This window comes from Eurypyga helias, unplaced genomic scaffold (genome assembly GCF_000690775.1).
Source record: "Eurypyga helias isolate BGI_N326 unplaced genomic scaffold, ASM69077v1 scaffold2062, whole genome shotgun sequence".
Lineage (NCBI taxonomy): Eukaryota > Metazoa > Chordata > Aves > Eurypygiformes > Eurypygidae > Eurypyga > Eurypyga helias.
The window spans coordinates 34,087-45,593 of NW_010237610.1; the positions used below are offsets into that span (position 1 = coordinate 34,087).

Below are 11,507 nucleotides of genomic sequence, written 5' to 3' on the forward strand. Positions count from 1 at the left end.
CTGGCCCAAAAGATGGGATGTTTTTCCCTGGTACTGTATCTTCCTGCTTTACATGTTATGTATAGTTTGTTCTGACTGTGCTGTGTGTTCACTTTAGTATTTTTGCCATTCTTTTTCATTTTATTAGCGCCATGCCCTATCACTTTTCCCCTCATTGATTTCAAAACAATGCATCTGCAGAGAGAAGGGGAGGGTAAGTATGGTTCGCCATACATTCAGTTATCTGCCTTTTGATAGTTTATGGTTTGCTTTCTAACTAACCCTTCACCTGCTGTCCCTTATGTCTTGGGAATATTCCGATCTGCCATTTTTTTTGTTTTACTTTTTTCTAAAAGATCCCCTTCTTGTATCTTGCACTGTGCAAACAGGCAAGACTGTAGCCTAAAAAAAAAGAAAAATCCCAATAATACTTAGTAAATGCACAATGGAAAGCAGGTACAAGGGTTATTTTTTTTAAAGATTGTGGGGTTTATTGTTGTTCTGCACACTTTGAACCCAGTTTTCAAATTTCTGATTTGAACTGGAAAAACAGAGGCAACTCTTTGAAAGGAGAAGGGGGGGTGGGATTTTAAAGTGCTTGGAAGGCCATGTCAGTTTTTTGTTAGACAGCAAGAAAACCATATCTGAGAGTTGTAGGGGGTGTTAGCAACTAACGTTTTAGAGGGATTTAAAAAAAAATTGGTTGTTTTGGAATCCCCTACCTGAAAGAAATCACGTTCCACAAAATAAGAAATCTCTTTTTCTCAGTGGTGTCAAGATGGGTTTAAACTTCAAAACCCAACAACACGCCTTTAAAAAGACTTAAGCAAATGGGTATTGTACCTGAAGAGGTATTGTCAGGTTTACCTTCTTCAAAACCAAGAGGACAGTCTTTCAAAGTACACGCGTAAGGCATGAAAATTGGTTTTCCACAGCAAATTATTGCAACAGACAATAAATACATTTCTCTAACATTGGATTTCTGATAAGTAAATAAGGCTGTTTTACACTGTTGAACTGTTCAGAAATGCATACTCCCAAGATACGCTTTGAAAAAGGGATCCTAGTGTGCATCCTTCATTTCAGTACCTTTTTTCTTTCAATTGTTACATGACAGAATTTGTAGCTTTCTCATGTCTTTCAGTGTTTTTATTCCCTTTGTGTATGACACCACATCCTTTATAGCATACAAGACTAAGCATTGGGTACACATTTTTGTTTCCTTTTGACTCTTGTTTATAATTCTGTTAACAGAAAAGTACCATTTTCTGTCCCTTTTTTATCTTGTAGATCCGTTTCCTGCTTTCAAATCATGGCAGGAGGACAGTGAATCTGGAGAAGCTCAGCTTTCCCCACAGGCTGGGAGGATGACTAATCACCCGTTGGAAGAGGACTGTCATCCGATATTGTCACATCGTAGTTTGGATTTTGGGCAAAGCCAACGTTTCTTACATGATCCAGAAACGTTAGATTCATCATCCAAAGCACTTTCTTTCGTTAGGTATGTATTTTGATGCAATGTGGTGGGTGTTGGGGCAGGAGATGTTACTGCCAGTGTGAAAATGCAGCTGTTGAGGAACCTCACGGGTTTTCATGAGATGAATTAATTGAAGACCAAGGTCAAGTGGAGCGTTATATTGCCATTTGGCTGTTCTGTCTATCCAGAACCTGCCACAGTGAGTCAGACCAGAGGTTCATTTGGGATGGTATCGTGTCTCTCAAAGTGGCCACTGGCAGATGCTGAGGGAAAGGGTACAAAAATAGGGTGAGCGTGCACAGATTTCCCTGGCATTTAGTCAGAGCTTCTGACAACCTGCTGTGGTGGCACTTCCTGGGCTGAAGATAGTATTTATATCCTTTGTTTACCAGCCTTTACTGGACTGCTGCTTTATGTTTTTAGGTATGTTTTGGCTGCTTTTTTTTTTTTCCCAGTACCATCAATATCTATTTTCCTGGTGCATGATTTTGGATTTTTGTGTAGCATATTGTCCACTGCCAGTAAGGAGAGCTGGGTTATACAGACCACTGGTACTGAAGTGTGCAGTAATGGTCTGGGCAGATCCTTCAGCTGGGCTGTGGAAAGCCTTTATTCAGAAGGGTTATAGGAAAGTAGCAGCCCTTAGAAGGAGAGGTGTGGGTAGCAGCACAGTGAAGAGACAGGTGTCTTGATAGATGTCTTCTCTGGCAGATTTGGAGGATCAAACATGTTTAACCCAGTGTATGAACATATTCTAGAGTTGTAACTAAACAAGCTGAAAGTCATTTACGTGATACTAGGGAGTAGGACCCTCCAAAACTGTAGATGACCTGTGACCTGTACTGTCATCTGCTGTTATTATGACATGGAATTTAAGATTTCCCATGCTTGTTAGGGAAGAAACAATCTGGGAAAAATGAGAAAATCTGGAACAGGAAAGACCGAGTTTAGAATCTTCAATTCTCTGTCTGACACAGATTTGTTGAAGCAGAAGATAGTTGACAGGTACTGTTAGAAGGATACAGGAGACTGACCTGCAGGAAAGTGCTGATTGCAGTAGCTGTTCTCATTCTGAAGCTAATAAGGATCTACACCAGTAGATTATTAGATTAGCATTTCTAATACCTTGAACTACGTAAACGTCTACCTACTCTGAGGGATCTTTCAGGCACCTTGTGTATTAAGTACTAGAAAATTCTCATGGTCAGTCTTGAAATAAAGAGACTTTTCACAGGCAGCAAACGTCAAGGAGCTGAACAAGTGCAAAAGGTAATTCAAAACTAGAATTGCATACTCTAGAAATACATTAGTAAAACCAACAGATCAGGTGATGTAGGTGTTTTTTAGGTAAGTAATAACTGAGACAGTTAAGTGGAGCTGTCTAATTCCCATGGATTGTTCAGTGGTAGCTTTTAGCATTGGCTTTATTCTGCACCCAGTATTTCAAGAAGTACTGCATATCTAGTGACTTAGGTAGCCTAGCCGCCAGGAAGATCTGAACTGTTTTAATGACTACGTAATTAACAGTACATTAGTTTATTACACTTGAATTTTAAATGCTGTTTTTCTGTTAGGAGTATTACTGAAATTAGAGAGGAAAAAATATCACATTCTGAAGTCAGCAGATCAAAGCATTTTCATTCTAAGTAAATAGCTGCAACTGAAAGACTGAAAAGAAGATTATGAACTGGAGAAAAAAATTGAAATTGGTCATGTTACTCAAATATACACGTTGTTTGGACTTATTTAATTATTTAAATGTAATTTTGAAAATGTTTTTAATATAGAACACGAAGAGCATCCTTTAGCTCAAAAGATGACAAAAGGGAAGACAAGACACCTTATCAGCTTGTCAAAAAATTACAGAAAAAAATAAAACAATTTGAAGAACAATTTGAAAAAGAGAAGAACAGTAAGGTAGGTTACCAGTTGACTCAGGATAAATGACTGCATGGCAGAGCTAAGTTACTTCCTGTACTTCATCACCGAATAACTGACGGGGGGATCACAAATGATTAAAATACTGCTGCGCACAGCTGTCTGCAGAAGTGAACTGACAGCAGCAGTGCTAGAAAGTGTGCCATGATGCCTGAGCTCAAAGGGCAGGCAGTGACATTTATGCAGTGAGACTGGGGGGGTATCAGATGAGACATGTGGAGAGACAGAAACATCTTACCACTCTGGCGCAGCTTCTGTCCTGTTTCAAGTTCAGTTTCTCAAGTGTTGGCCATTACGTTGGCACTGAGATCTGATCTGGTAGTAAGGGGCATCCATGTTACTAGTCACATTCACTGTCATAAATATTACCAAATCTTGAAAGAAATGTTTATAAACAGGCTTTAGTGTGTTTGTTTCTGTTACTTTTCAGCCCTGCTATAGTGATATTGCAGCCAATCCAAAAGTTTTAAAATGGATGACTGAACTCACCAAATTGAGAAAGCAAATAAAAGGTAAGGGATGCTACAGTTTCTGGTTTTCTACAAACACAAATTATCTACATGACTAAAATGGCAAAATCATTCAGTACAATTCCATGGCACTATAAAACCATGTCATTTGTAGATTCTGAACTATTAAAAAGTTCAAAATATTTTCTTCTTGTGGCTTTGTTTTTTCAGTTCATTAGAAGAGAAACTTGGCCTATGCAAACTGTTAAGTTCTTTTATTTGAAGTTGAACTCGGAGTTATTTCTTCTAAACCTTTGGATTGAGCAATTTTTCTCATTTCAGATGCAAAGCAGAGGAGCTCAGATGGAGAATTCATACCTCAAACACGTCCACGGAGTAACACTCTTCCAAAAAGCTTTGGTTCCTCTCTTGACCAGGAGGATGAAGAAAATGGGGATGAGATGCGGGTTGTGCAGAAAGAGAAGAAGCCCACCAAGGAAGCTACACTTGAACTCATTTTGAAAAGATTAAAGGAAAAACGCGTGGAGAGATGTTTGCCAGAAGATATTAAAGTAAGCATAAAGTCACGGATAGGCGGTTTCAAAGAGAATAACAGAGGGAAATGGAGCACTGTCAGACACATCAGATATCACCTTTATGGCCAAAATGATGCCTCTGTCTAGCAGCCCTTTACCAAACCTTTATATTTCAGACTCTGGAAATGAAGTTGAACCACATTTTCCTTGCTTATTCTTTATAAAATAGTTACAAGTGTGTGCCGACAATACTGGACAGCTTTAAAGGGATGGAGGTGGGCTGGGTGGTATTAACTAAGCTGAGTTTGGCTGAGGCATCTGTATAGCTGATAATGTAGAAAAACTGTTCAAGTGACTTGTGCTTGATTAAATGTGCGTTATTCTTCTGACAGAAAATGACGAAAGACCATTTGGTAGAAGAGAAAACATCCCTCCAGAAAAGCCTGCTGTATTATGAAAGTCAACATGGCCGGCCGGTAATAATACGTTTACTTCATCAGACTGCATTAGTGTTTGCATAGACAACAGAGACTTCTCTGCAGTAGTAATGACAGCCTTTAATGCTGGTGTGGGGTTTTTTTCTTCTCCAAAACACACAGCTATCTGTTGGTGTCATGGTTTAACCCATGGGGGTCAGCTATCCCGGCTGTGTCCCAAATTTCGGTGCATCCCCAGCCCAGTTGCTGGCAGGGTGGTATGAGGAGCAGCACAAGCCTTGACTCTGTGTCATAATTGCTCAGCAATAACTAAACCACCCCCGTTACCAACACTGCTTCTAACACAAATGCAAAACAGAGCCTTGTACTAGCTCCTTTAAAAAAAACTACCTCTATCCCAGCCCACACCAGCACAATTGGTTTCCATGTTGCTATCAGAGTAAGTTATTGCACTGGCTTTTGAAAAAGTAGTATGTATTAATAGTCCCTTTTCCCACAGGTCAGTAGGTTATTGGAGTTTGCCACATGATTGGTGTGGTTTGGTGCCTTATATGTCTGCGAAGCAAAGAGAAATCATAAAAATAAACAATGCTATTGAATTTGCTGGGAAAAGGCTTGAAATATTATACCGGATTTCAAAAAACAGAAATGAAGAGGCACTTCATCCATCCCCAAGTCTGTGGCATGTGTCTTAAATAATTGGAGATATGAAAGTTAGAGTGTGTGACTAGCAATTAGCACCTGAAGTTCTGGATTGGTTTGCTGGACAGTGATCAGCATCACTGGTCCAGTCACAATATCTTCCCCGTTAGCCTTCTATCCGCCGTCTGGACTCGGTGCTAGCTTTGTAAGCAGCCCTGCCGTGTGAATCTGACCAAGCCTTTCAGTCTGAAAGCCGAGGAAAGATAATGGTCGTGGAGGTTTTGGCACTGGTTCTACAATCCCCTGGGGGAGAAAAGCCAGTTACTGTTCAGGGCAGCCTTTAAGATTCATTGTTAGTGAACACAGTCGCCAAGAATTGAGAGTAAATCAGATCTCAGAATCTCTCTACAGTTTCATCCTTTTCTTTTTTATTCCCTGTCATTTCTGGAGAATCATCATCACTGCTAGACACTCAGTCTTCTCCCCAGGTTCCTAGTCCCTTTTTTCCCTGTTTTCTGTGGGCCTTCAAAGATAGTTTGCTTCTACTGAAGCTGCCCTAACTTTTAGGAAATCTGTAAAACTTCTTCCTGAAAAATGAGAAAAGAGAGGAGGAAAAAGCACCCACGTACTGCCCTTTATCTGCATAAACCCCATTTCATACACACAGTTTAAACTAGTTTTGTACTCCGGACTGGAACAGACGTGGCCTGGCATGAGAAGCATTCCGCTTTGTGTTTGCTTGTGTATTACTGAGTGACTGGTATAATTAATTCTGTGGTTTCTCTGCCTTTAGGTTACTAGAGAAGAAAGACATATTGTGAAGCCACTTTATGACAGATACAGACTTGTAAAACAAATGTTAACTAGAGCAAGCATTACTCCTATTCTTGTGAGTAAAACAAATGCTGTTTTTGTTTTTTTCCCCACTTTTGAACTGCTGGGCTGCCTTTAGAAGAGGTAGTAAAACTGTTCCGCAGAACGCATCTGTCTTGTTGAAGATGTAAGGTGGTGTCGTCAGCCTACTTGAGGCATTGATTTACTGCTGAGAGCAGAGCAGTTCAGAGCTGGCTGTCACCTTGATGGCTCTTGGGAAATAAATGGTTCCCGGGGGAGGTAAATAAGGGTTGTAACTTGCTGTGGCTGAGGTGTCGCCAAGTCCCTGTGCTAGGTATGGATCCGCAGCATGTCCTGTGCTTAGCCCTCCCAAGAACAGTAGCAGCCGTTGCAGTGAAGCTTGCCTCTCCTCTGTGCTGCGGGTTACTGTCACCAGAGGCAGGAGTGACAGCATGGCCACAAGAACCATTTCGTTCCTTCCTGCTTCCCCAGTGTGAGACACATTACCAACATCTGCAGCATCTGTACATCTGCCCTTTTTCATTGTGTTTTCACTTCATTTCCTTGTCCCTTGCAGTGTTTTCCATTCTGTCCTCTCTCTGCAGTCCTGTAAGAGATGAGGAAGAGAAGTTTTCATAGTGTGCAAGGAGTCAGCAACCTTGTTTGTCGTGCCTGTAAAACAGCTGGGCAGTGACACACAGCTGGCTGGCTTTGTTCTTCAGGAGTTGAAGTCCTGCATGCTGACCCAGCCTGGCAACAAAACAGTGTTGACGTTGGGTATCTGACCCTTTAGAAGGAAGGGACTGCAGAGCTGATGTGAGATAATCGCTTTGCCTGCAGAGGGTTCTGCACCAGTTTTACATAGCTGTGCAGGGGCTTACTCAGCAGCCACTTAATCGGCTGTCCCGTTGACTCTGACTGTCCTTAGCTGCCCGCTGTCAGCCGAAGTACGTTGAGATAAAGGGACCAGTTCACAATCGTTCCTTTCTTGCACATACATTTTTGGGTAGCTGCTTTTATAGAGAAGTGTTATTTACGTTGCAGTCGTGTTTCGGTTTAAGGGAACCGGAAGGCTTTAATGTCGCTATCTCTTTCTGAACTCCATAACCACAGCTTGCTCCCAAATGCCTGAGCATTTCTTCATGATGGGCGAGTCGGAGGGTATTTGTGGTGCCCTTGGCCGGTTGAGTTTTATCCCATGTTTCACCTCAAAAACCTGACTCTTCAGCCGAGATGTTGACGGGGCTCTGAGCAACCTGCTCTAGGTGAAGATGGCCCTGCTCATTGCACAGGGGTTGGGCCAGACAACCCTTAAAGGTCCCTTCTCACTCAAACTGTTCTGTGATTATCAGTAGCCTTGTATCATAGTTGCTCTTTTTTTTGGCTGTGGTGGCTAATAGCCAACCAGAAGGCTTTTACATTTAGAACAGATCTTGGTATGTAATTCCTAATCTGTGCTGTAGGCAGTACCTGTAGAATATTTTTCACAGGCCTCTGCTTCTGAAACCTGTAAGACAGATAAGTGGAGCTCTCTGATTCTCAAGGATTGTTCAGTGGTAGCTTCTAGGTGGGACATACCCAGTGCCAGCTGTTTCAAGAATTGGGTTTTGGTTTATATGACACTTGGCTTCCATGAGATCTTTCTTAGGGCATCGCGGTATGGTAACCACATACTCTGAAGCCAGAGTATGCAAATGTCCAAAGCAGCAGGAAGCTATTTCCTGGAACTAAAGTGTTTTGACAGGTCATTGTCTGCATGGCTTTGTGTTCCACCTTCCTCCTGTTCCAAGAGTCCATCTGTTGAAATAGCGTATGCCGTCCAGGGGTAACGGATAAGCAGGGTGTAGTTGCGTGTGTGCAGCTAACTGCTGTTCTGTGCAGCACAGTGGCGCCTGTGCAGGCTGAAGCTCAAAGGGTCTCGACGCTGAGGTGGCAGTGGATAGCACTTCAATTGCCCAACTTCAGAGTAGCCTAGAAAGAGAACCTGGCAGCAAGTAAAAACCAGCTCTGGCCTTGTGTAACTCTGTAGTTTCCTTGTGGTTTGGTCTGGGAGGAACAAGAGTAAATATGAAATGCAGAGGTATCATTGCACGTTAGGAATTTTCTACAAAACATGGAGAGAATGAGTGCTGCTTAAGTCTAAGAGGCATATTTTTACATAGATGATGAACTGCAACATTTACTTCTGTGTGAAGGATACTGCAGGCATCTGAGCTCTTTGGGTTCTGTGGTTATTCTGTGTGTGCTCTGTAAGTATGTTTGCAGCCTATTACTCTTCTGTAAGAAGAACTACCTCTCGGTATTGATGACTTGAACCAAATTCTGACTGCACACAGCATTTCATGTCTGCTTGGAAATAATGAAACAAACTCCAATTTTTGCAGGGCTCACCATCAACCAAGAGGCGGGGGCAGATGTTACAGCCCATTATTGAAGGCGAAACGGCCCATTTTTTTGAAGAAATTAAGGTGTGTACAGTGCATTTTTTTAAAATACTTCTGAGTACTTGTAATAAGGAACTCAAATATTTCATATTTGTTTTGAATTTCTGCTCTGACTTTCAGGAAGAAGAGGAGGAGAGTGATGGTTTGTCTACAGATCTGAACGATATCTTAAAAACTGCTGCCCAAACACAGTCTGTTTTAAGCCCAGTTGAAAACTCAGAGTCTGATGTTGAAGATGGTCAAGAGAAGCTGACCCGGGACCTCAGGCTGTCAAGCACCCGCGCTGCTTCTATGTATGTAAAAAATAAGTGATGAATTGCACTTACAGTCACAGCAAATACGTGATGGTTGGGCGGGAGGGAGTGACGTGGTCAGCCCTTCTCAGAAGGGGTTTGTCTTGCATGAGCGCTCTTTCCTCTGATGTGTCTAAGATCTTTTTGTATTCAGTGAATTGATTAGCAGCTTCTAAACCTGCTTCAGCCTTATTTGAGCTCTGTAGATGGCAGAAAATATATACCCTTTTATCAATGACTAGTTTGCTCTCAGTATTTCACCCCCAGATGAACAGCATATTCTTTATGAGCAAGACAGATTTATTATTGGTGCAGCTAGCTCAGTGGTTTTGGAGTGTGCTTTGAAGAATTTAGATTTTATTGTCCAGCCAACAGTATTTTTCTTTCGCTTGAAATTTTTAGGCCTGAATTATTGGAGCAACTGTGGAAAGCCAGAGCTGAAAAAAAGAAGCTACGTAAGACATTACGAGAATTTGAAGAGGAGTTTTATCAGCAGAACGGAAGGTTTGTTTAGCACAAAACCAGATGCTGGGCAGCGGCCTTGCTCAGTAGCCAAGTGCTTTTTTCAATTTTCTGTATGAACACTGCCAGATGGAACTGATCTGTGCTCATCTCTGCTCTGGATGAGCTCCTGAAGGAGATGACATTCTTGCGTATTTTTTAATAGCAGACAAAGCCTGCTCCTGAGTTTTGTTTCCTCTGTTGCAGTCTGCAAAGTATCATAATAAAAATGGAAGAAGTGGGGTTTTTTCCATTTAAAAAATTTAACATTTAACATATTTATTAAAAACTATTTTTTATATAAACCTCCCACAGATTATCCCTCTGGTTTTAACCCAGGGGAGGGGAGTTTGCCTATTTATCCCTTGTTCCAGTAGGTCAGTCCTGAAAGTGGATGTTTGCTTCACCAGTGAAGGGGTGGATAATTTTTATTCTTTCCTGTATTATTTAGTTCTTTCAGACTTCTTACTTGAATAGATGTTCTTATGAATGTGGTAGAGCTCCTGCCCACTGTGTATACTAGGATGTTTTTTGAGGTGTGTCACCTCATAAACAAAACTTAACACCACTCTGAAGAGGTCAGCTCTTTCTTGACTGGCAGATGTTCTCACTTAGCTGCATGTTGTGCTGTGTTTCTCCTTGACTGTGGATTCCTGGACCACTGGTCACTCAAATTCCCCTAACATGGCTTCATCTCAGTTTGGGTCACAACTCCTTTTGACTTCAGTGGCAAATAATGGGGTTAATAATGAAGGGTTGGCTTAAAAATAAGTCAGGTTAATAGATTAGTTTAGTATAGCCCAGTCTTAAATAAGAGTAATTCTCTGCTATCAGTCTGTGGGTCAGTCTGCAGACAGGGAAGATGCAGATTGGCTTAAATTTATTGGTATTTTTCTGTGATGTGTACACAAGATATGAAATCAAAGTCCCCAGATCCTGTTAATTGTATCTCCTGAAGAATTGAATTTATAGAAATCATGAAGAGAATTACTGATTTATAAACAATGCTGCAACAGTTGTGCTGAATAAATACAGCTTTTTAGGCGATGGCCATTTTAACTGCAGTGAGCTAAAATATAACAGTGTGTCTGTCACTGGTGAACCAGCTGTCAAACCCATTTCTATCTGCCCTTGGACAACTGCCCATCGCTGCTTTTGCACCTGGCTTGCTGCGCTCCGTAGGCTTTTCTTGTGACCGAGGTGTGCTTCTCTTCACAGGAACGTACAGAAAGAAGACCGGGTTCCGATGCTGGATGAGTACAGGGAGTACAAGAAAATTAAAGCCAAACTGAGGCTGTTAGAAGTCCTTATCAGCAAACAGGATTCTTCAAAATCGATTTAAATTGTGTTCCTCCAACCATTGAATAACATGCTGTTTCTGTATTCTGCCGCTGTGCTTGCGGGGTGCGTGTGTTCGTTTGTCATGCACTGTTGAGAGAGTCCAACTTGTGCACTTTATCGTGGTGCCACTAACGCGTGGAGGGTGAGTAGGTGCTCTCTAGAGAGCAAGTAAGATTTCGGAGTTCGAGACTGCGCTATCCAACTTTAGCAAACACAGTTTCCATCGAAGGTTTCCATTACAGACGCATCCACCTTGTTCCCAACAACCATAGGGTGTTTTTTTCTTTAGCATTCAAGAACTTTGAGACTTTTTGTTACTACCAACTTTGGCATTGTTGAAGAAATTCATACCGTAATGCTACACTGAAGTACTGCTCTTGCCTATTTTTTATTATGGGGGAAAAAAATCAGCAAATTAATCAGCTCTTTTTCCTGGAACGTGTAAAATTACAGACTGAAATTCCTTTCAAAGGACTGCTGTGGGACAACTTTAATTTTTGGTATTCTAAATTGCATCTGTAACAGTAATAATTAACATCTGTGGATTTTGCTCATTAGTGGTCACGTTTCCTCCTTGATAACGATGACAATGGACAAACCAGAAAGTGACCTTTCTTAGTGTCTTTTAAAACTGGG

At 41.4% G+C, this 11,507-nt stretch overlaps 1 protein-coding gene across 2 annotated transcripts in view; it reads left to right on the forward strand.

The window, feature by feature from the left end:
• The window catches only part of FAM13B (family with sequence similarity 13, member B), a 36,230-nt gene extending 24,980 nt beyond the window's left edge, over positions 1-11,250 (forward strand). For both annotated transcript variants that reach the window (XM_010147495.1, XM_010147494.1), the window contains exons 14-23: positions 1,270-1,480; positions 3,244-3,373; positions 3,825-3,906; positions 4,186-4,415; positions 4,772-4,855; positions 6,252-6,347; positions 8,677-8,760; positions 8,857-9,029; positions 9,432-9,533; positions 10,749-11,250. In XM_010147495.1, the coding sequence (XP_010145797.1) occupies positions 1,270-1,480; positions 3,244-3,373; positions 3,825-3,906; positions 4,186-4,415; positions 4,772-4,855; positions 6,252-6,347; positions 8,677-8,760; positions 8,857-9,029; positions 9,432-9,533; positions 10,749-10,872 (1,316 nt within the window). In that variant the 3' untranslated portion in view covers positions 10,873-11,250. The remainder of the gene's footprint in view (positions 1-1,269; positions 1,481-3,243; positions 3,374-3,824; positions 3,907-4,185; positions 4,416-4,771; positions 4,856-6,251; positions 6,348-8,676; positions 8,761-8,856; positions 9,030-9,431; positions 9,534-10,748) is intronic.
• The last annotated feature ends 257 nt before the right edge of the window (positions 11,251-11,507 follow it).